The following is a 22,432-nucleotide window of genomic DNA, read 5'->3' as shown; positions in this document are numbered from 1 at the left end:
GTCAACAGCAGCCTGATTTTGTGAGAGCTACTAATGCGAAACCACCAGCTTTTCTTAACCAGCATTATGAATCTCTAATTGTTTGAGACATAAAGCCCACACTCATCCAAAAACATTGTCATAAGCTTATGTGAGATAAATCAGTCACAAATCAATTTGCAAAACATTATATTGTCAGTAACATTTAAGACTGTGTATTTTCTGGCACTGGAGTAATCATGTGCAACAAAAGCACAGCAACGCTTTTTCTTTGTAGAGTTTGATGGATTAACTTTTATGTCAAATTCCAAGAATGGCAACCAGAGGTAGAAATCCAGTTGTTATGAAGCTTTTATTCCCAAGGTAATAGGAAATTGTAGAGAAGCTGTGTGCTCAGAATGTCAAAAGAGTTAAAGAGGAGTTGAGGCATGCTTGTGGTTTATTAACAGGGTATAATTTTTACTCATATTTTGAATACCTTCTTAAGTTGGTTCTTTTATAACTGTCTCTAATCACTCAACAGGCAGTGTATACGGTCCCTTTATAAGACTAGTTCTAATTTCCCCCTTTAGACAGAAGGTGAGAAGTAGAAGAGGTTCACAGGTACGACTTTCCATAATATGATTCTGTTCTGCGGGATCATAGCCTTTCATCTTTCAACCCTGCCACCACCTTCTTTTGTTCACCGCTTGTCCTTAGCAATTTTATCTTCCCTTTTAAGTATCCACATTCATAGGTGGAAATGGGGTCAGGTGTTGCTCAGGTGTGCAGCAGACAAAGGTGACAAGAATCCAAGTGAAATATGTGTGACAATGTATATTTTTCTCCAGAAGCCTGTGGCTAAGAAATTGTCCGTGGTCTCAGGTTGTGGCGTTAGAAAGTAAAAGTACCTGCAGCCTCAATCCCCCAACCACCAGCTTTAGGAACAAAGCTGTCATCAAAGAAAAAATGAAACATCTGGTTAGAAAATTCAGTCGGTGGTCAAAAATAGGGTACATGTTTTACTTTTATCTGAATAAGGGTGTTCGTTTTTCTGTCCTTTCACTATGCATGACATTGTTAAGAAAATAGGGGTAGTTGAACTCTATTGTCAGGTTTAGCTCTTTGTGTGGGCTCTCCTGGATTCTGGAGCTGACATGTGAGCCAATACAGGTATTATAGTCCAATACAGTAACAGTAGAGTTCTGCATAGATAGTTTGAAAGGCAGACGGTCCTGCTTTTAAACACAAACATACAAATATATATATATATATATATATATATATAACTATGTGCCAATGTCAAACTTATATCGTCTTTGTGTCTTGCTGTCCCACACACATTGAGAGAGGAAGAGGCATCTTTTCACAGACTCCTCGTCCACAAAAAATCACTTTACCGCAGATTTATAGATAGACGCCCCTTGCAGTGCAATGGATAAGATGTCAGAATTGATGGCACGCACACTTTTATTACCTGGTATGGTATGTGTAATTAGGTTAAATAGATGGGTTTGGACATGCATGGCAAAGGCTACATTTCTCACTCCGGCTGGATTTATTGGCCACGCTCCACTCTTCAGGGTCCTCTTTAATGCGTTCATTTGCATGGGGGCACATGTAACTGATATGTGTGTTACTGTTACGTCAATGACAAGGGCTGTCATATGAATAGTTAGGTTCAGTGGTTGGCAAAAGCCTGGCCAGCCAACCGCCTATTAGCTATGATATGAAAGCTGCCTGGCAAGTGTTGGATTGATACTTGACAAGTCTAACAAAGCTCATTGTCATTGTAATTGCTATATGTTGAGTCTTAATTTCATGGTCGTCTATACTGCCAGCGTGATAGGGCTGTCTGTTACTTACATCTTCAGTAACAGCTGTCTATTCAGTCAGTGTATCCATCCACCTTTCATATCTTCAACAGTCTCAGAAATAACGACTTCATAATGACTATAATCACTTCAGATGTAATTATAATGCATAGCCATTGGTGTAATGAAACTGTATTTTCTGGAAGAAAAAACAGCATAACACTTTTGTTCTTCCTCCAGATGTCCAATCATGTGTAAGTCACTGATAAACTAATAGCACAGTACTATATTTATGTTATACCCTATTCATAAAGGGGACTCTAAAGGAATAATTTTATACCACTTACTCTCTTTTCCTTGGGGGTCTGTCCTATCTGTCTGTCATGGATAAGCTGCTAATGAAGTGTATTTGATGACGAAAGTTGAAAATGATTGCTTGCTAGTCAGCAGTAATTGCAATGTAGGAAGGATTGCAGGACTGTAGCCTCCAGTTTTAGAGGTCAACATTAATTGTTTTCACAGCAGTGCGCTTCTTGAGGAGGCCCGTGTGTAAGCGAAGTCTGCATGCCAGTTAGGGTTAGTTGATTTCAGTCACTTAAGTCTCAAAAAGTATGTTTACAGAAAATATATTCATTCTGATAGTTTTCTCTGACTCCTAGCTCCAGGGCTTCAAGCGCCTGATCTACTTTAAACAACACACATGCATTTGCAGTTTTAGTCTCATACATTTTACATCCTTTATAATATGAGATGCCTAGCAAAGCAGTCTGTTATATATCTTTTGCGTTAACTTTTTACCACGTCTATTCGACTACTTACTTAATTTTCTTTTGTATTTCCTTCATTATTCGTCAGAGATCTTATGCTGTCTTTTTTCATCCTTAACTATTGCACACTCGCTTTCCCTGCTTCCCCTCCAACCCGTACACCCGCTCCCCTTCCCACTCCCACTCCCCTGGGCTAAGAGACACTATAGCGGGGGTCTGCTGAAGACAAGGCCCATTGACAGGCTAGAGTGGCAGTAACTTATTGTCTATTGATGGAGTGTGACAAATCATGTGGGAACGCAGGGGTGCGTGGCAGTGAGAGCTAGGGTGTTGAGTATGTGAGCGTGCCTGCATGTCTGCCTACATTTTGGGCTATGTGTCTCTGTGTATGTATGTCCGCATGTGTTTGTGCCTATTTGTGTTTGTGCGTTATATCTCAGTGTGGGGCATGCGGGCATAGCCGGGACCCTTCACAGCTCATTTAGCCCAAATGGGGCCACCTGGGTGGTGAGGCAGCACAGCAGGACAACCCTGGCACTGTGGAGCCCTGCTGACAGCCCCCTAATATAGGGGCTTCACCAACCTATTAATCAACACAGCCACACTGACAAATCACCACAACTATGACCTAATGAGAGGAGGAGAAAGGAATGAAGGTGACGAAAGAGGCAGAGGCACAATAGTCGAGGTTTAAGGTTTGAAAGGATGGAGTAAAAATTGACAGTCAGTAGAGATGCAATGAAAAAGAAATGAAATAAAGAACAGCCTGACATTACAACAGGCAGTATTGGTCATGTGGGTGAGTCATGAGCTATTAAGAACAGAATGATAACACTGCTGTCATTGGTAGAATTTCCTGTACTTTGCAGCCTTGATCGCAACAGCCCAATTGATTTGTTATGAAGGTCTAAATCAGTGGATTTTCAAGCATCTACTCAGTCCTACCCTTTTCAGAAAATGAATCAGGTCGAATGCTTTCTTGTAACTTTTGCAGACATTTCAGAGCAAATTAGAAGTAAGGAGACTTTTGAGTTTAAACGCAAACAACATTGATGTATGCCTCTTTCTCTTGTTCCCACCCTGAGGTAAGCTAGCATCTAATCTCTCCACCACCAATCTCAGGTCCAAATCACATTAGCTGGGATCAGAGGTGAAACTGGAGCTTTTCAACAGCAGCCTGTTCTCACTAATGAACCCCCATGGCCATCCACTGCATATTACAGCCACACTGCGTGAGAGGGGAAAGTTTTGCAATAATCATTATGTAACTGTACAGTCCTTTGGTTTCCATTGCCTTGACATTTAAAACGCTCGATTGCAATATATTTATTTTTTCTATAGGGAATATTTTTGACTGGCTGTACCGTGTATGATGGATGGTTTTTTAGACTAAGCAATATACTGTCTAGTAATTGTTTAGAGGTGTCCATCTGAAATTTTCAATATGCAATATTATACTCCCCTTTCACAATATTAAGGAACACCTACTTCAATGCTTCATGACACACATATCTAATCAAAAACAAAATTCCTATGTATTTAGTCATCTAGGATGGTCAAAATGATCCACAAAAAACAAAAGCAAGCATCCAAATCAGGGAGAAATGTGAGTTTGAACATGGAATTACATGATGGTGCATGGCAGATGCCAATAGCTTTCTGGTATTGAGGGAGACTAACATGAAAACATTGTCACTTTTAAATTTTAAGTATACATCCAGTGGTTATCTTTTTTACAAATCGACAAACTTTTCCTGTGGTCTAGGTTGGGGAACGACCTGAGTCAAATAAGCTTATGAGAAGAACATCAAAAAAACAACAATCTCTTGTAAACCCCCACCCTCACAAACAACATGAAAGCGTGAATCCATTGTGCCTTGTATCATAATTGAGGCTGGTGATGGTCATGAAGTACTGGTGTATGGGATATTTTTGTCCTTTTACAATTCTTTTAGACCCGATGGTGGTCATTTGAACACTGCAGCCTATCTGTGCTTCTTGTGGTCCATGCCCACCCACTGTGACCATAGTGGACCCATCTTCTTTGGGCTCATTTCAAAGATGTCACTTAATCTCAGATGTCTGTGGAGCTTCTCAGTCATCCAGGTCATAGTAAATTCTTGTCATAATCCTCTTGTCGTGGCAGCTGGACTTTATTTACAGATCCGCACTGAAGAAGCCTCTCGGATGCGAGGCAAACCGTCTTCATGTGAAAAAAGATCAAGTCCAATTTCCACAACAAGGTTTTGACAAGAATAATCTCAGTTATGTATCTTGCCAATGTGAAATTCACGGGTCTTAGATAATATCCATTGTCCCCAGGTCATTATAGAGCACCTTTGGGTAGTGGTGCCCAAAGGTGCAATTTGTTTCTCACAATGGTATGGTAACTCTGTCATGCTAGGCTATCAATTTGAAGGAAACATTTACAGCTTTGTATTTAATGCCATAAAGATATAAAGTATTTAGGAGGCAATAGAGGCATCAACATGGTACTAAAATGGAACACCTTATTTAGGAGCCAGTGAGTATAGTCTCCCTGCGTGGAGCTTTGATTTTTAAATCCACACTCACTTCACTTACACTAACTATGTCATTATATCATTACATGCCAATATTGGTCAGTCAATCTAGAGAATCTGTCATTAACATAGGCAGAATTATGTGTACATATTTGAGGCTGCTTCTTTCTTTCATACTCGAGGAATTGTTTTTTTAGCAGGACTAATGATCAACCATGTTTTTTTGACCAACTAATAAGCAGCCTGACTTAGTGCTATGGTGCTATGGTGAATATTCAAAAGTAAAACTTTCCTATTGACTTGTATCTGTCAGCTCTGCTGTCCAGCCTTGCGATCTATGTGATATACTAAGCTCCAGCCTGTCTGGTCCATCGACTGGGCCAGGATGGAAGGCCAATAGAGAGGATTCACAACTGCATGCTCCTTCCATCCATTACCTAGTTATGGTAATACTGGAACTGCTTCTGCCCCTGAATCTGTAGAGAAGAAGACCACATACACGTCTTGTTTTGTATTCACGCAACATCTCAGACTAAATCACATCAACGAAGACTCATTGACTGAGGTGTAACAGATTGTGTCTATGTGTATGTGTGTGGCTCCTTTACCTCATGAATCCAATGACGTTATTTCTGCAGTGCTGCTAAAGCAAGGCACTTTACCCATTAAAAGATGTGTTTGTTTTGTTTGTATTTTGTTTGCTGACATAAGAAGATTCATTGAGCATATATCCAAATTAGATTTGAATTATACTTGTTGCCTTACTGTCAAAAATGATAGTCAGATTTTGGTTTCTTATTTAAAGCTTCCCTTTTCTTTTGCTAAATTATATGAATAATCATGAATCATATCTAATTAATTTCAAGAAATTCAGTCTATTATCTGATACACACAATAATGTTACACATCATCTCAGCAGCTGCAGTAATGAAATAATGCTTTTTGCCTTTTAAATGCAAGCAGAAATTGTGATTACAGGAAGACGAGCAATGTACTTTACTAAATCTAACTTCAGTGAGCTTTGCATTGAATTTTGGGTCAGATTTCATGTGCATTCCCTGTCAATATAGTAGACTGACATCTTGCTATAACATAATAAAACTAATATCAATATAATAATGATCTAGCGCATTACAATGATTATGTAAAAACTGGTCTTTACTGTTTATATCCAAATCAGGAAATCTCCTTGACTGTCCACAAATAAAGTTCACTTTGAAAACAGACATATTAATTATCTATTTACTATGTAAAATGTGTATTCTAGTTTTAAGGACATATGTTAATGAGTGATGATTTTTCATGACTCTCGTCATCCATCTGTACAATGTCTACTTTGATTGTAAGAAATGCAACACTACTAGATGAGTGTGTAAGTTCCACTGAGTTTACAGAACACAATAAATCCTTGCAAGGCGACACACAACTTAAAAATGCCCTTTCTTTGCCTCTCTTATCTCCTTCACACTGCTGTAGGCACCAAGAAAGGCAAAAGAATTTGAGAAACAGTGTTATAATTTTATTATAGGACAGAAAGGGTAAAATAGAGCACATGATAAGGATCTGGAGATTAGGATGGAGTAGAACAATAAATTATGCAAAGTATTTGAAAACACATACAGCTATAATTAAGTGGTATTTGATATTAAATGAGGTGACAGTGAGGATTTGTTTATCTCCCTAACCCTCTAAAACTGCCATTAGCATGGTAGAAAATGAAACGTTTGAAATGGTATGAGAATATTGCCCTGATCTGATACAAAATAATAGGGCTTTTCCAGCAAAGACACACATGCATATCAAGGTGAGATCAACGTCAGCATGAACTAATCAGTACATTGCAGGCCCAGCAAACCACAGGAGCCCATTACTAATAATCTCATTACGAAAAAGTCCTAAACACTTCCGTATTTACAGAACTGCCTACATTTAAACTTAACAGTTACTGCAAAGATTGGCGACAAAAAGTTGCTTTAATGAAATGCACACATTAAGATAGTTTATCGAAAAACTGAGCCTATTCCAAAAATATATTGCAAATTGGTTTGGTTAGGGTAAGTAGTGAAGTTTCAGATTAATGTTTGGATTGTTGTTTAATGTATTCATCTGTAGGAAGAGAACTTAAAGGTCAATGAGTTACAATGCAAATTGTAACTTGTAAGTGTGCATTTGCAACTCATCTGAGAACCCTTTTTTATTTATTTATTTTTTTCACTCGTATTTGACAAACAATTCACTTGAATCTCAAATGCATAATGATATTGAGTGGGATTCAGCTATTCATCTGGAGTCATTTTTGTTCTTAAGAAGACAAATGCACGCCGAGCCAATGCTCCCTGTGAAATTCCCTGTACTCGTGTCCTATACAGTGCACTGAACAAGTTCATGATCTTTATATCTGCATATGGCAATAATGATACTATTTAAATGTGTAACCTTGGAATTATTTTGGGTAATGTTGAAAATAATTAAATCTAATTAAGTGGCTTGTATAGACTTTCTTTTAAAACACCAACTACGACTGAAAAAACAGATGTACGTAGACAATACCTATTTGACAGGTGGATTTGTGCTTCGGAACAGATATACCATTGTCTCATTGTGTGGGAGTGTCATTAGCATAGTGTTGTTCCTGCCAAAACTTGAATATTTGTGGCAGCAAACAGCCTTTATGAAAAATATCCTGTTAATCACAGACAAGTGGATCTGATTACCTATGACTTGTCACTTTATCTTTAAATAGTATATAGTGCATTTGATTTTCCGCATCAGATATAGTCTCTAAGTTTGTTTTTTTGTTTTGTTTTGTTGTTTAGTTATTTCATTTTAATTAACAGCGCATTTTATGCAATTAATGTAATTCATTTTCCTTATGTACAATTGGAATTTGTGTGTTAAATGATGGGCTTAGTGCATGCCAGTAACTTGTACTTTCCAGCCCTTTACCACCCTGAAAACTGCTACACTGAAAACCTAACCAACAAAACGACTACATAATCTGGGAACAAGTTAAGTATTCTGATATATGCAATTTATTCATAGTAGCATGGAAATATGTGGATGGGGTTTGAATAGAAGTTTTTGCCAGATCAATGTCTGAGCGAGGCCTTTGTCTGAGAGCAAGTTGCAGTTTCTCAACCCTCAACGCGCCTTAGTAGATTTGACAGTTTATATATGCACAAATAAGAAAGAGAAGGCACTGAATAAGTAATGGGCTATTTCCTGGTAGCACGCTGAGGTAAAATCACAACCAACATCCTTTTTTTTCCCTCTGTACACTGTTCAGTGGGGAGATTGCATGAGTGAATGCTTGTTCTCAGTGTTTGCGCTTATAGAATCTGTGTGCAGGGAAAATCCAAAGATACTGACTGTTTGTTTGAAACATCTTTGTTCATTAATTCATGGGTGATATTTTATGTATTTGGTGACAATGTTTAAAGGAATAGTCCCAAATGGAGCCACAAGACATAGAGGGAGATGATATGTTAAAAGATGCTTTAATTATTACTCCTCAAAGTAAGTTGGGGACCTGTGGATCATCTGGGGGGTCTGGAGAATTGAAGGCACTTGCAGGGAAATGCTGAAAGAAACAAACAAACCAAGGCTGTAGACATTTTGAGCTGTTTTTGGACAGCAGGAAAGGGCAATATATTGATTTGTGATAAGATAAAGACTAATCACTGATTATAAACAAAATGCTTCAAAAACTGTATGGAAAATAATAGAACTGTCTATTGTCATTATTATGATTATTATTATTAGTAGTAGTATTATTAGTAGTAGTAGAAGTAGCACTAGTCATGACTGTTTCACAAAATAAGAAGGGAGTAAAAGAGTGGATTTCTTGAAAGAGATTTGGACCATTAGTACAGCTGAGGCAAAATCAATCTAGGCATTTGGGTGCCTTGAATTAAACCCAATGTGTCAAATGTTCAAACAACATTTGGAGCTGTTCATCTTATTATGTTTGATTTAGGGGTGTGTACAAAGACGTTGGACTGGCTTGCTACCTGTCTTCTACCATTCCATACAGGATTTAAGATTCCCACTCTGAGACTCTATCAAGGTTTCTTTTTAGACAGCCATCAGCACTTTTTGTTGGAACAAGGGTAAAACCCACAAATCAACATATAGGTGAGCCCGGAGATCTTGACTCACTTTTGTAAGAAACAGGCACTATTAAACTATTATTTGTGAAATATTATTGATGTATTATGCATTTTTAGTTGGCTGTATTCAGCATTATCATTGAGCACACAAATGATTAATGCGCAGATAAAATTAGCATGACTAAAATGTGAGTTAACACTACCAACATGCATGCTATCCCTTCTATCACCAACAAAACATGTTGGTACGCATCAATCTTCATTCACCTTGACAAGTTAAGTCCCATCAGTCAGCTCAAATAATTGTTTTGTAGTTGGAAATCAATCCAAGACATGTAACAAAAGAAACAGGGGAACTTACTGGCACATTTGGTGTTTACAAAAAAGTGGCAGCTGATCCCACCAGGCTTCTGTGTCCCAATAATAGTAACTATTACTGACTGGTAATGCTTTATTTGGTGTGATGGGTGTTGATGAATACTGGATCTTTTGTACGCAGTCACCTTTTTTTGTTAGAAGCAAACCCAAGATGACATTATTGAAAGTCCACGCAAGAAATCTAAAGACAACATTATCTGTATGTGTGCATGCGTGCATGTGCGTGCATGCGTACGTGCATGCATGGGCCTGTCTTACAGTGTCCACTTTTGTTCTGATACTACACAAGGTACAGAACAACTGGGACAGCTTGCTGAGAATTGTTCAGTTGTGTAAATAATTTAGTTTCAAGACTAAATGCTCCACCTTCTTTTCTTCCTCTTCTTCTTTTGGTATCTCCCTATCGATAAGTTGCCACAGAAGATCATCTGTTTCCATCTTGCCCTGTCCTCTGCATCTTCCTCCGTCACACCCACTATTAACAAGTCCTTCTTTGTCACATCCACAAATCTCCTCTTTTTTTCTTCTCCTTTTGCATCTGCCTTTTTCTCCATCTAAAACACTGATATAATTACTCTCTCTCCTCTTTACATGTCCAAACCGCATTTCTGACCTTGTCTTCGTGGCACATATTTCCTGTCCATCCCTGTCACTCCAAGAGAACATATCAACATATTCAGCTATGCCACCTCTAGCTCTAATCCTGTTTTTATTTTTTTTTCAGAGCAGTCATCTCCAAGCCTCACAGAACGGCTAGACTCACCACTGTGTTCCAGACCATTCGCTTCTTTCTTGCTGCCACTCTTCTGTCAGAGATAACTCCTGATATTCCTCTAACTCCTGCACTTGTTTCCTTATATTTTTTCACTTTCCCTGCTGTGCTGAACAGTTTATGCTAAATATTTAAACCCCTTCACCTTCCTCATCACCTTTCCTTGCATCCTCTCTGTTCCACCTGGTTCCTTTTCATTTACACATGTTCTCTGTCTTGCTGTGGCTGACCTTCATTCCTCATTTGCAAATTATTAAAAGTTATTTTTATTATGTGTGCCACATAATTCGATAGTCTGTTTCTTGTATTTAAAAGACTATTTGTGACATTTAATAGTGAAGTTGGAGGTTGTATCACCTTCTTCATCAGAAATTAGAGTAGATTTCAGGGTCATGTCAGATTCTATAGCTCTGAGGTTCACAAACCTGTCATGACACAGATTTGCAGAAATGTCCTCATAGTATGAAAGGAGGAAGAGCCTTTCCAGTTATATGTAACTGAAACCCATGGAACTTGCTACTGACAGGTTAAACCTTTTGTGGATGTCCTTGTTTTGTGATAATTGTTAGGGAGGGTAAAATTACCCCCCTCCACCTTTGACTCCCATTTGCACTCCGGTTTGAAACAATGGCTTGATAATTTCTGTCTGTCAATTAAGTATTACTAGATCCTTGTTTCCATCATAAATATACCTTGGATGGGAAGTTGCTGTCAGACAGTAATCAAGCGCACAGAGGACTCTGTAGCTGACAATTCGGTTGGCTTCCACTGCACAGAGCCGTACTGAAATGATCAGAAGGCTAGGCAAGTTGGAGGTCACTCACACTTACACAAGAACTTGCACAATCTCAGAGTAACAACATCCTTTATGGTGATGTTCCAGTGAAAGTTAGGAGCTTCAAAAAGTTCTTAAAAAGAACATTACTGTGGACAGACCAAGCAGATAGTCCAAATCAAAGTCAAAACAAGACTGAAATAGCATTTCAACCCTCAATTGAGTACACAGACAGGAGAACAAAAGTACAAATTTATAAATAATACCACAGACAACAGCAACTTAAGACAAGATAGAGAAGAAATGTGAGGTACAATGGGAGGGTTTGGTTTGAACGAGGAATTAAAGGAGCAGAAAGCTACCAGCCACACGCGACCTTTGCAGGACTCAGGTATACATGGAGTATTCAGCCACTCAGCCATTATACTGCACTGACCAAAGAGCAGTGGCTCTGCTGACTTTCAAGGTGTTTGGGTATTTGAACCCCCCCCTTACTTGTTTGTACATGTAGGAATCCATCTAAAAATACCAAACATTCTAAATCAGGACTCTCTTATTTAGAAACAAAGAAGCCTTGTCACCCCTTGCTCCCAGAGAAATATTTGATAGACCTTATCCAGTGAGCCATAGAATGTCTATTTGAGGAATGTGCCAAACTGTGTCTAACAGACTAGTACTCACTGTCACACGATGGTGGACAAGCAGCCTAATGATGTCTGAAATACCGGCACAACTGCTATGATATGCTTTGATAATTGCTACCCTCCTGTCCGCAGTACAAATAAATGTGGAATCGGTAGGCAAACACATTAATATGAAAACGTCTACATTAATTTGGAGCATGGTCTAAATTATTCAGTAATTAAGCTACTGCAAATTTACACAAACTTTCCCCTGAATGACTGGAGAGAATAGGAACGCGCTAGTAACACTCAGGCTGAGGGATTAGATTTTTTTCTGTCGTGTGCTGTAAAAACATCTGTTGAAATAGCATGATATATTGTTGTTATATTGAATGAAAGGAAGATACATGAAGACACATGAAGCAATGCCCCCGTATCTGTAGAATGTATACAGGTTCCTATTAAACACATGGTCCTCTTTCCACCTCTAACAGCTTTATTATCACACCATTCAACAGAAAAAATACTTCAGTTATATCCTTGTAATAATTCTATTGAGTGAAGCACAAAAAGTTAGCACTGTTTAATTAAATAAAAACTGGGCCAAAAGTTAGGGGCAAAATAATTGGCTTCTTGTTTAAGGAAACATCATTCAGATATTCAGGTTTGCCCTCATTTGTTGATGTTTCTGACCCATTAGCATGCTACAGATTATTGTACATTACAACAGCTTCACCTGAGAGATCTTTGACTAGACCCCTGCTGGCTCTTCAGGCGATCAACAGTGATCAGTATAATCTCCTTACACAATGACAGATAAAAGAATGAAGAAATAATTGAAAATGTATGTCATATTTTATATCTACAGTAGGCTCTCACAATTGGGTCACATCTCATCAAAATTAATTCATTCGTTATCTATACAACTTATCCTGCAGTCAGGGTCATAGTGGGAAAGGAGCCAATCCCAGCTGTCATTGGGCAAAAGAGAGGGTACATCCAGTATTAGTCGTCATATATATCGCTCTTATTCACACCAGAGAAAACCCAAGCAGAAAAAAGGAGATCCAGCTAATCCACCAAAAAGGCCCCCGTCAGAATCAAACCAGAAATTGTCTTGAGAAGCCTTGTTGTTTGTCTTATGCATTTAACCCATCATGGATGACGCATGATCAGTGGGAAGCCACTGAGTGGTGCCCAGGGAGCAGTTAGGTGGTCAGTCTTGCTCAATTACACTTTGACAGGCTTGGAGGGGTTTGGGAATTGAACCATGGACTTTCAGTTCAAAGATGACAGCTTTAGCCACCTGAGCTGCACCATCTTGTAAAGGCGCATCTTCTAGATTTGTGGATGCAAGACGTCTTCTGAAATGCATGCAGGGATGCTGTAGAACACAACCCAAAAAAATAACTGTAATAATCATAACAAAAACATAAACCCGTAAAAGGTATTATGATCCATATCACAGCTGTTTCACCTTAGGCAGCTGCGTTGGATTCGTGTTGCTTCCAGAGAAGATTTGCTTGCATAGATTTGTCTTTGTACCTGTGTGTGTGTGTGTGTGTGTGTGTCTGTGTGTGTGTGTGTGTGTGTGTGTGTGTGTGTGTGTGTGTGTGTGTGTGTGCGCAAGCGCGTGTGTGTGTGTGTCTGTGTGTGTGTTTGAGAGTGAGTGTATGTGGATAAAAATGGCCACTCATACATTTTTACTCATTCAATGTAGACCTTGCATAGGAAACACAGTGAATGAAAACTTGCCGAACAATGTTACTATAATTTTAGTTGTTCTTTCTTTCTTTCTTTCTTTCTTTCTTTCTTTCTTTTTTTCTTTCTTTCTTTCTTTCTCTCTTTCAACCCTTCTACCTCGAGGTAGTTGAAAATGTTTAGTAGTTTTGTAGTTTGGTGAAGACTTTTGCACTTGTGTGAGTGGGTACTTCCCGGTAAGGTTTCATTTTTTTAATTTTTGGCAGAAACTGAAGATGTCAGAAATGATCTATTTAGTTGGCTTCACTACAAAATTAATCATGTCAATCCTCTCAAGAATAAGAATAAAGCTTCTGCTTCATGCTTACTTTGCAACCGATTTGCTTTTGATGTTGCATACTTTCTTTTGTCCTTGTTGATTTAGTACATCTCTTTTGGCTTTTGAGTGGACATCAGTTTAGATTGAGATGGATCTTAGGTATGGCCTAATACTGAGTGGCACCATTGCAGGAACATACTGTAGACCTGACAGTGAGTTGATCTGACAATAGAATGGATCAGTGTAGCGGCTAGTAAGTCAGAAGGTAGAGCATAATCCCTTCTGTCAAGTCTCTGTCTCGTCAATATTCAAATCCAACCAGCTGTCCAATGGCTGTCAGTTACAATCTCCCTCTGGCTCATGGTCTAGCAGAGGCACATATCTAAATTGAATTGGATGTTTGCTTTCCAATGGAAATCGAGCCAGAGTGGTGATCTCTTGCCCCATATTGTGAACTTGCCATTTACCCCCACTGAACAAGATTCTAATGTTTTTTCAAATAGTTACTTATCTCTGTTATTTTCTTGGGTGACTAATCTCTTGCTTTCTCTCTAACTTTATGTCAAAGCATTTAGATTTGTATTGCACACCAGTTATTCACTGCAAAATATGTGTATTTCTCTGATAAAAGTTATGAATATATTGGGTAATTAAATGAGAGAGAATAAAGTTTGATGTTAATCGCATGTTTAAAATTAAATTTGAATACCACAGATAGAAACACTTTGGATAAAACATTTGCTGTAAACAAAAATACTGAATGTCAGCTGTTAGTGTTTGGGTCAAGTCTTATGCTTGCTGGATGCTGTTCACTGCATGCTCTAAAAGGTCAACTAAGATGTATCCATGGTCTGGAATACAGCGATCTCTCTATACTGAGTGATATTTATGCATAAAAAAAGCTTGTGTCACAGAGAAGGAAACACTGTACGTGTGTCTTTCCATTGACGATATAAATCAAGGACCTAACCCGTCAGAGCCTATCATCTGGTTAACCCTTAGTTTTATGTGTGATCTTTCAGCAGTTTTAATTGTGATCTTTAAGCAGTATATAATAGCTGAGAAAACTTGAAAATGTAAATTTTTTCAGATATCATATTGGTTTTCGGAACTTTTTCATATATACTCAACTCATTACATCTAGTTACCGGGAAAATATGTATACTTCAAGGTTGAAAATGTAGACAAATAGCAGTTTATAAGAGCACCTTACTATTACATTTAAAATATATTATTTTAAGTTGTAGCCTAAGGCTTGTAAGCCAAGGAGTCTCTAAGCGTGCCTTATCTGGATTTTCAGCGCAGTCAGCGGTCCAGGTGTTTCAAAGGTAGAAACAGAATCTTAATATGCTTACTAATCAAAGAAATAAATGTTGGGGAATAGTTTAGTTTTTGGATTCAAGTAAAAACCTGAAAGATATTCTTACAACAGTTGAGACGCATGAAAACATTTTATTTTATTCTCTCTCACTCACTCTTTTTCTTCCTCTTCTTACTTCTCTGACACATGTTGCCCTGACACGTATTGGAAAAGCCTGACCTTTGGAAAGTTTAGCACTTTAAATATTTAGGCTTGGGTTATGATGGATCCTCCTGGCCCTTAGGCAATGTGCAAAGCCTCTGATTAAGGCTGCTGTCAGAGTCATTTAGCCAAGTGTCTGGCTGTCGGTGGCACTCTCTGTTTGACAAGCAGGCCTTTTAAACAAACAGCGGTCCCAGTGGCAGAGCAGGCAGGGCATCCAGCTCAGCACAAACACCCCACACTCTGAGAGAAAGCATTCAGCTCTCTGACAGCAGTAGAGGAAGCCACTGGACACTGTCTCTGGTGATCTTTTAGGCACTTTGTCTCCATGCTCACTCACTTTTTCCATATATATTTCATCTGTCTCTGTTTCTGTTTTCTCTGTTTGTTTTCTTTTATTGCCCTCTTCGCTTCCCCAACTTCATACCACCCTCAGTTTGAAAGCCGCTGCCTTTTGGAGAAGCTGTTAAGTGAGTTTAGTGTGCAAGTTGATTGTCAGATGTTTCTCCGAGCAAGGCTTACGCACTTAATTTATTTCCCATCATTGTTTATAATCAACTGAAAGTCAGAAAGGATGTCTTGTGCCTGCATCCTATCATGTTTAGGACAGATTACATCGATGTTCAGATGGCAACACATCGGTACCAGCCTTTTCATCTCACTCAGAGACAATATCCCATGGCATCAATCCTGTAAATATGAGTCTTAATATGTGTGTCCTATTCTGTATTCAGAGGAATAGCCAAGTCAGCAGCTCCTGTATTAATGCATGAAAAATGAGCACAGCCTGTAAGAATTAAAGGGTAAGACTTCCCTTATTAAGATGTAAATTCCAGGGGAAACTCACCGAAATGAGGATAAAGTGAAGTTATTGTCAACTTCAGCCTACTTATGCATTTCCAAGAGGCAATGTTGTTATATAGTTGTAGAAATTAGATACACACCAGGCCCCTAGTGGATTTTCTGACTCATTTTCAACACAAGATCAACCAATCTCACCAAATATACAACCTATACTTACCAGGACAATTTACACTGTTGGTAACATTATCTATTGACAGTGTACATTGCAACTATCATGGTAATACCATCTCTGTCATGTGGATGTTGATTCTTTTTTCTCTCTCTACCTCTCTCTCATTTCAAATTTGCACTTAACACCCTCCTGGGGAAAGGCTTCTCATTCATCAATGGTGTTTGTCCCAGTGACAAGCAGGGCGCCTCCTGCATATCAATATCAGCTAAGACAATGCTGAGCCTGTAACCTTCAGCTAAATGTCATTCTGCTTAATCCTATTTGAAAATTAAACATTGAAAAACCTTTAGCGTACCTTCCTGTCCTCCTTCCGCTTACACTCGCTCGCTTATTCACCTCATACCTTCTGGTTCTTTTCATCCCTCTCTCCCTTCAGATTCTTGTTCTCCTCACTGTGTAAAATGTATTTGTATGAAAATTATTTGGATTCTGTGATGGCTTATTTTCTGGACTGTTTATAATCATCAACGACATTTTTCCCCAAGACTATGCTCTATTCATGAGTTTCTTCTTCACAGGAAAAAGCAGAAATGACAACTCCTCTCTTTGTTCTTCCATGTTTGAAAGACAGTCCATTTGCTGTGTGATGGATGGAAAGATTGATATCAGACTTAAGCTCAAAGTAGTCAGAAAATAGAGAACCTTGAAACTCAGTAGACATGTGTGAAGAGAAATACAATTTCATGACAGGAGACCTATGTTATTGTTGCAAAGAGGCGGTAATTACAACACTGACATTGTCAGGACAGCAGAGAAAGAAGATTTCTGATGCAGCCAAAACATATAATGACAGAGGCTGAAACTCCATTAAATTGCTTTGCATAGAAAGACCAGCTTCTTTGTATGCATGATATAGTTGTGCTTCACTCCCATCTTCTTGCTCACATACATGCACACTGCACTCCTGCACACACAAATGCACAACTGTATGGCACATGTTTGAAGCGACAATACAGAATCAGCAAGGAGGGAGGGTGGGATAAAAGGAGAGAGCGATTGCAATGAAAATGCAATCATTTGCAGTCTTACAGATATTTCTGTCCTTTTGGAGGGAGTGTACTGCTGCACCTCAAAGGCAGCCTTGAGCCATGTCTCTATATGGATATGATTGACCACAGTCACTCGTCAAGTGATTCTGTTGAATCACTGAGAATGAATTACGATAAACGTGACTACCCTTGATGTCTCTATATTGAGGTCCTCCAGACACTCTGGAGCTTGAAAAATTAGAAAATGTGATTTACAGATAAATGTTGAGACAGTTAAATACACCAGAGAAGAAATAAGGTATCTTTCATGCTATAAGTTTGGAAGCCAAACAAGAATTGCATGAAGCATAAAAAAGTTGTTACACAATGGCTTTTATTGCTAGATTGGCATAAATACAAATCCAAACCGGCAGTGTTACGGAAAGGCAAAGCAAGCTCTGCAAGTGTGGGCACCTGAGAGTAAAAGGTTCTAGGTGTAAAATACACTGCTATGAAACTGACCCAAACAGTATTAAGAGAAAAGAGAGCAAGACCCTGATATGGTAATTCAAAATTCCTCCAGTTTTTTCGTCTTGTTTTGATGGTTGAATTATGGCACCATAATTAAACAGTAATCAACCAGTATCCTGAGAAATATTTAGATGATGAAGATGATGATAATAATGGTGATGATGATGAAGTTTGTGATGATGATTAGGAAGCATTACATTGCTGCCAAATTGCTGCCAAAAGCACGCACGCACGCACACACACACACACACACACACACACACACACACACACACACACACACACACACAGCTGAATACATCTTTTCACTGGTGGAATGCAGACAGATATTGAATGCTTATAATGCAGTGCAGCAAGAGGCCAAGATGTCAAGGTGTCTAAAGGAAGATGGGCCTAAATGCTACAGGCAGGAATCAAATATCTGATTTATTCTGTAAAAATAAATGAGTAGCCAGTAAAACAGGATGCGACATTTTACAAAGTAATGGAGAAAATTACTTACACAGAGTAAAACACTAATGACACAGGAGATTCATTACAAGATCTCAAGAGATTGTACAAAGACACATCTATTATTTACATCTCAATGAAACAAAAACAGAATATCATACAGCTAACTGAAATATGTGAAGTGAAGAGTCCCAGCTCACAATTAGAGACACAAAATTAACAATCTTAACAAAACTGTAATAGAATTTGGACATAACTTATTTGTATAAAATCATAACATAATTGTTTAAGTATTTGGCATAATAGTTGTATTCTTAGTGGTATTAGTATTCATACACTACAGAAGTTGTTAAGAGTCATACAGTCAAAAAACAATTTGCCTTGGGTTTGCCATTTTCAAAGTTTTTGTCAGGTTGTATCTGGATTGGTGTTGGATAACTGGGTAACAAACTATGCATTGCACAACATTTATAAGATAGTATCATAATGGATGTATGGAGCTGAAGCATTACTTTTGAGATTTACAGTGTTCTCTATATGACAGAGCATGTTTTGGTACAATGAATTACTCCAGACTGTAAGACACAAACTAAGCTGTGTGGGTTACATTTAGACGTGGGTTCGATTTAGATAATTATTTGGTGGTATTAAATGAGTTAATGTTCCGTATGAAACTATTCTTGCATTCCTTACTTTTCTGTCTTTTCCAGGTGGGAGATGCAGAATGGTGCAGAGCTGGAAGACAACGCTATGGTACAAGAACTTCAAAGAGCCTATTTTGTTTGCCACCCTCCTGAAGCAGATGAGACACTGTCAGAGCAGACCCAAGGGGGACTGCAACTATCCGATAAAAGAGCTGCCCAATAACAGTCCATGCAGTTGGATTTTTTTATCATGCTGTAAATGTTTGCTTGTAATATGCACTTGCAGCTCTCAAGGTGGCAGAGTGAGTGTGTATGTGTGTTTGTGTGTTTGTGTGTTATGTGTTGTGTGTGAGTGCATACTTATATACCGCAATATATACTGTGTGTTTTCTTTAGTGTGTGAGGGAGAAGACAAGAAACTGTGGAACAACAAAAAGAGTGAGGGAGTTGGCTCTTCCCTCTTTATGCACACCCTTCAGAGAAGTCTCTGTGCGTTTTTACACCGCATCAGACACATTTCATCTTTTTTGGAGCACAGCTCAAGAAATCAGTTCTGGGAAATGGGAAGCCCAGATTTGTTTGGCTGGGACAAGATGGAACTGTGTGATCGTCGATGGTTGTGAACGTTAAAACATTGGTGTCAGCATACTTTTTCCTAGTTCCTGTAAGCAAACATCAAATTCCAAGTGGCAAGTGAGATAATGTACATTTTGATTGCAATCTATTCCTAAATCCTTCCCTCTTTGTAATTCTTGTCAGTATTTTGTGCAAACCTAAAACTAGACTTATTTTAGAGTTTAATAAAGCCTGTTTGTGTTAGTTTAGTTGTTTGTATGTAAGACAGTAATTGGAGTAGATATTTTTTATAACAAAAATGTTTTTTGAAAATCTTCAATTCATGATCATTTATTTGTTGCATTTGTTTGGTCAGCAATTTACAATGACTTACAACTCACGTTAGCTTAGGGTTTTTTTTTTTTTCACGATACACACATTTTGCTCCCTCCTCTCGCAATTGATTTGGAAACAGGGATTAAGCTATGAGACGAGATTATAATTTCAGTCTACAAATGCTTTTGCACACCCTGTGCAATTCGTCAGAGAGATGCAGAAAATCATTTCCAGCTCCAGAGTGAAATGCTTTCTCCTTTCTTTAACCGGGTTTCTAATGCAAATGTACCAAGATTATGATTGCCAACCCACTTAGAGGATATAAAAGACAACAAAATGTTCAGCAAATGAATTCTGCCTCTATCTCAGAATAAAAGCTAAAATGCAACAACAGCCCATTAGTCTTTGTAAATGTACTGTATTTAACATAACAAAACACTTCTATTTGGGTGATACAAAAAAAGGTATTTGACTTGCCAAACTGCTCTTGTAAGATAAGTGTTTTTGTATTCAAAAAAGGGGGTGAAAAATCTTTGATTTACCCTTTTTTTTACGTCTCTCTTGCCAGGACTTAATAAGGGTTATGCATTTGTTGTCAAAGTGAAGACAGGTGATTGGTTCAGATCACACCTGTCAGCAAGACTGACAATGGCATGTATAACATATCAATACATGATTCATTGATTAAGTCATTCATTATCTACACTGCTTATCTGCACTCAGAGTCAGGGGTTGGGTGGGTTGAATGACTGGAGACTATAAAATGTAAATAGATTTTTTTGTACATAACTAATTTCTTCATTTTGCTCCCTCAAATCTAACAAAATATAAAGCTGGCATATATGCATTTCAAATGACATATTCATATGAAATGCCCAGCTGTGGTATTTTGATGCTGGCCCCCAATGCAATTGAGAGCTGTCATAATGTTGTATATTTTCCACAGCAGACTTTAACCAAACAAAATACAAGATTTTGAGGTTTAGAGGTTTTGAGTGTCTGTTAATGAATAAAAACAATTCACTACCTCCCTGAGCTGTGCACAAGCATAAGAGTATTATACCTATCTTCCAGCATGACCCTTGATGTTTCCATTTCTGAGCATATTTACATATATATAGTGCCCATTCCTAAATTTTGGAAACTCTACCTTATAATCGAAATACAAAGGCAATTATATCCCAATATTAAATCCCTTGTCCTAAAAACTATTTCCATGATGTCACCTTGCATTTATTGTGATTTTTTTGCCAATCATAAACATGTTGCTTTAAATAACATAATTTGAATACTCTTACCAGTACCTATTTATTTGTTTAGCTTTTGGATCCAGCTAGTTTTGGGATACAGGCAGATTAGTCAGAAGTCATTCATTCATTCATTCATTCATTATCTATATGGCTTATCCTGCATTCAAGGTCTTGGAGGAGCTGTAGCCTAGCCCAGATGTCACTGGGTGGGAGGCAGAGTACACCATGAACTGGTCAAAAGTCGATCACAGGGATTCATAAAGAGACTTGCAACCATTCACTCTTTCATTCACATGTCTGAGCAATTCAAAATTTTAAATGGACCTACTGCATGTTTCTTGAATTGTGGGGGGAAACTGGAGACCCTGAAAGAAACTCACAGACATAGAGAAAATATGCATCTCTACACAAAAACTTCTTGCTGAAGCACTAAGTGTTGTGCCATCCTACTCAGAGGGACCCATTGCTCAGTGGTAAGTATGCACACAGATTTCTCTGTATGTCTATCCATTGCCCCTGAAATGAAAGATGAGAATGAATGTGAAGAACTAGAATAATGACAATAGATCTAACAATGTATACATTGTAATGACGTTGTAATGAAGGGATTACAGATGTATAATTTCTAGTTAATAATTCAGAGTTTTATGGCAGACTTTACTGGATAAAATTGGTCTTGTCATAGTGTCATGTAAAGTACAACTTTCTATTCCATTCATATAATGGTTGATTGGTGACATCAGATTATCTTTGATGGCTTAAAATGTATCCTTGCTCAGAAGAATACATATCTGCCCATATCCTAAACCTGGAGGTCGTGACCAGGCATTACAAACACAAATTACTTGGAGTCAATTTGTGAAAGCAAAACATCAGCTTTTAATTTGTCATAGAACAAAGTTTGCCAGACTCACCGCTATTTTAACAGTATAGGTTATTTGATGTAGCCTGTTCTCAGGGAATTGTGGTCCTCTGGTTTATATTTCCCCGGAGCATACACTGTGGTGAGCTGGGATAATACAATGTAACATATAGACATAAGGATGCTGTGATCATGGGATATTTCTCTTGAAAAAAAAAACATTTTTAATTCAACAACAGGGAAAACGCAAGGTGGCATCTCACAATGCCAACAGTTGTGCATTGTAACCGCAAAGGATTCTGGGATTCCATCAGTCAGTCTCCCCACCACACGCTACAATACTTTAGCATTAAATGATCTCTTAAGAAACTAATTTAAACTAAATATGTTACTTAATTGAATATGCAAAAAGGCTGCAAAAAAAAAAAAAAAAAAAAAAAAAAACACTACTCCGACACATGAAGTGACGCAGTTGCGGTGGTACTGTGCCTTTAAATAATCCTTGCAGTCCGTTGCCCTGGTAACCCGGAAGCTTCACAC

General features: G+C 38.2%; 1 protein-coding gene across 3 annotated transcripts in view; it reads left to right on the top strand.

Annotated features, from left to right (window-relative positions):
- kiaa0825 (KIAA0825 ortholog) overlaps positions 1-20,182 on the top strand; it is a 116,441-nt gene extending 96,259 nt beyond the window's left edge. For 2 of the 3 annotated variants that reach the window (XM_086173879.1, XM_086173877.1), the window contains one exon: positions 18,956-19,421. In XM_086173879.1, coding sequence (XP_086030005.1) covers positions 18,956-19,112 — 157 coding nt within the window. In that variant the 3' untranslated portion in view covers positions 19,113-19,421. Of the gene's footprint in view, positions 1-18,955 lie in introns of all 3 variants that reach the window. The other variant, XM_086173878.1, reaches the window with a different exon arrangement.
- Positions 20,183-22,432: the final 2,250 nt, after the last annotated feature.

Source organism: Fistularia commersonii, chromosome 26 (assembly GCF_037954325.1).
Source record: "Fistularia commersonii isolate RoL2024-O1a breed Wild chromosome 26, RoL_Fcom_v1.0, whole genome shotgun sequence".
NCBI lineage: Eukaryota > Metazoa > Chordata > Actinopteri > Syngnathiformes > Fistulariidae > Fistularia > Fistularia commersonii.
This window is presented reverse-complemented; position numbering and strand designations above follow the sequence as displayed.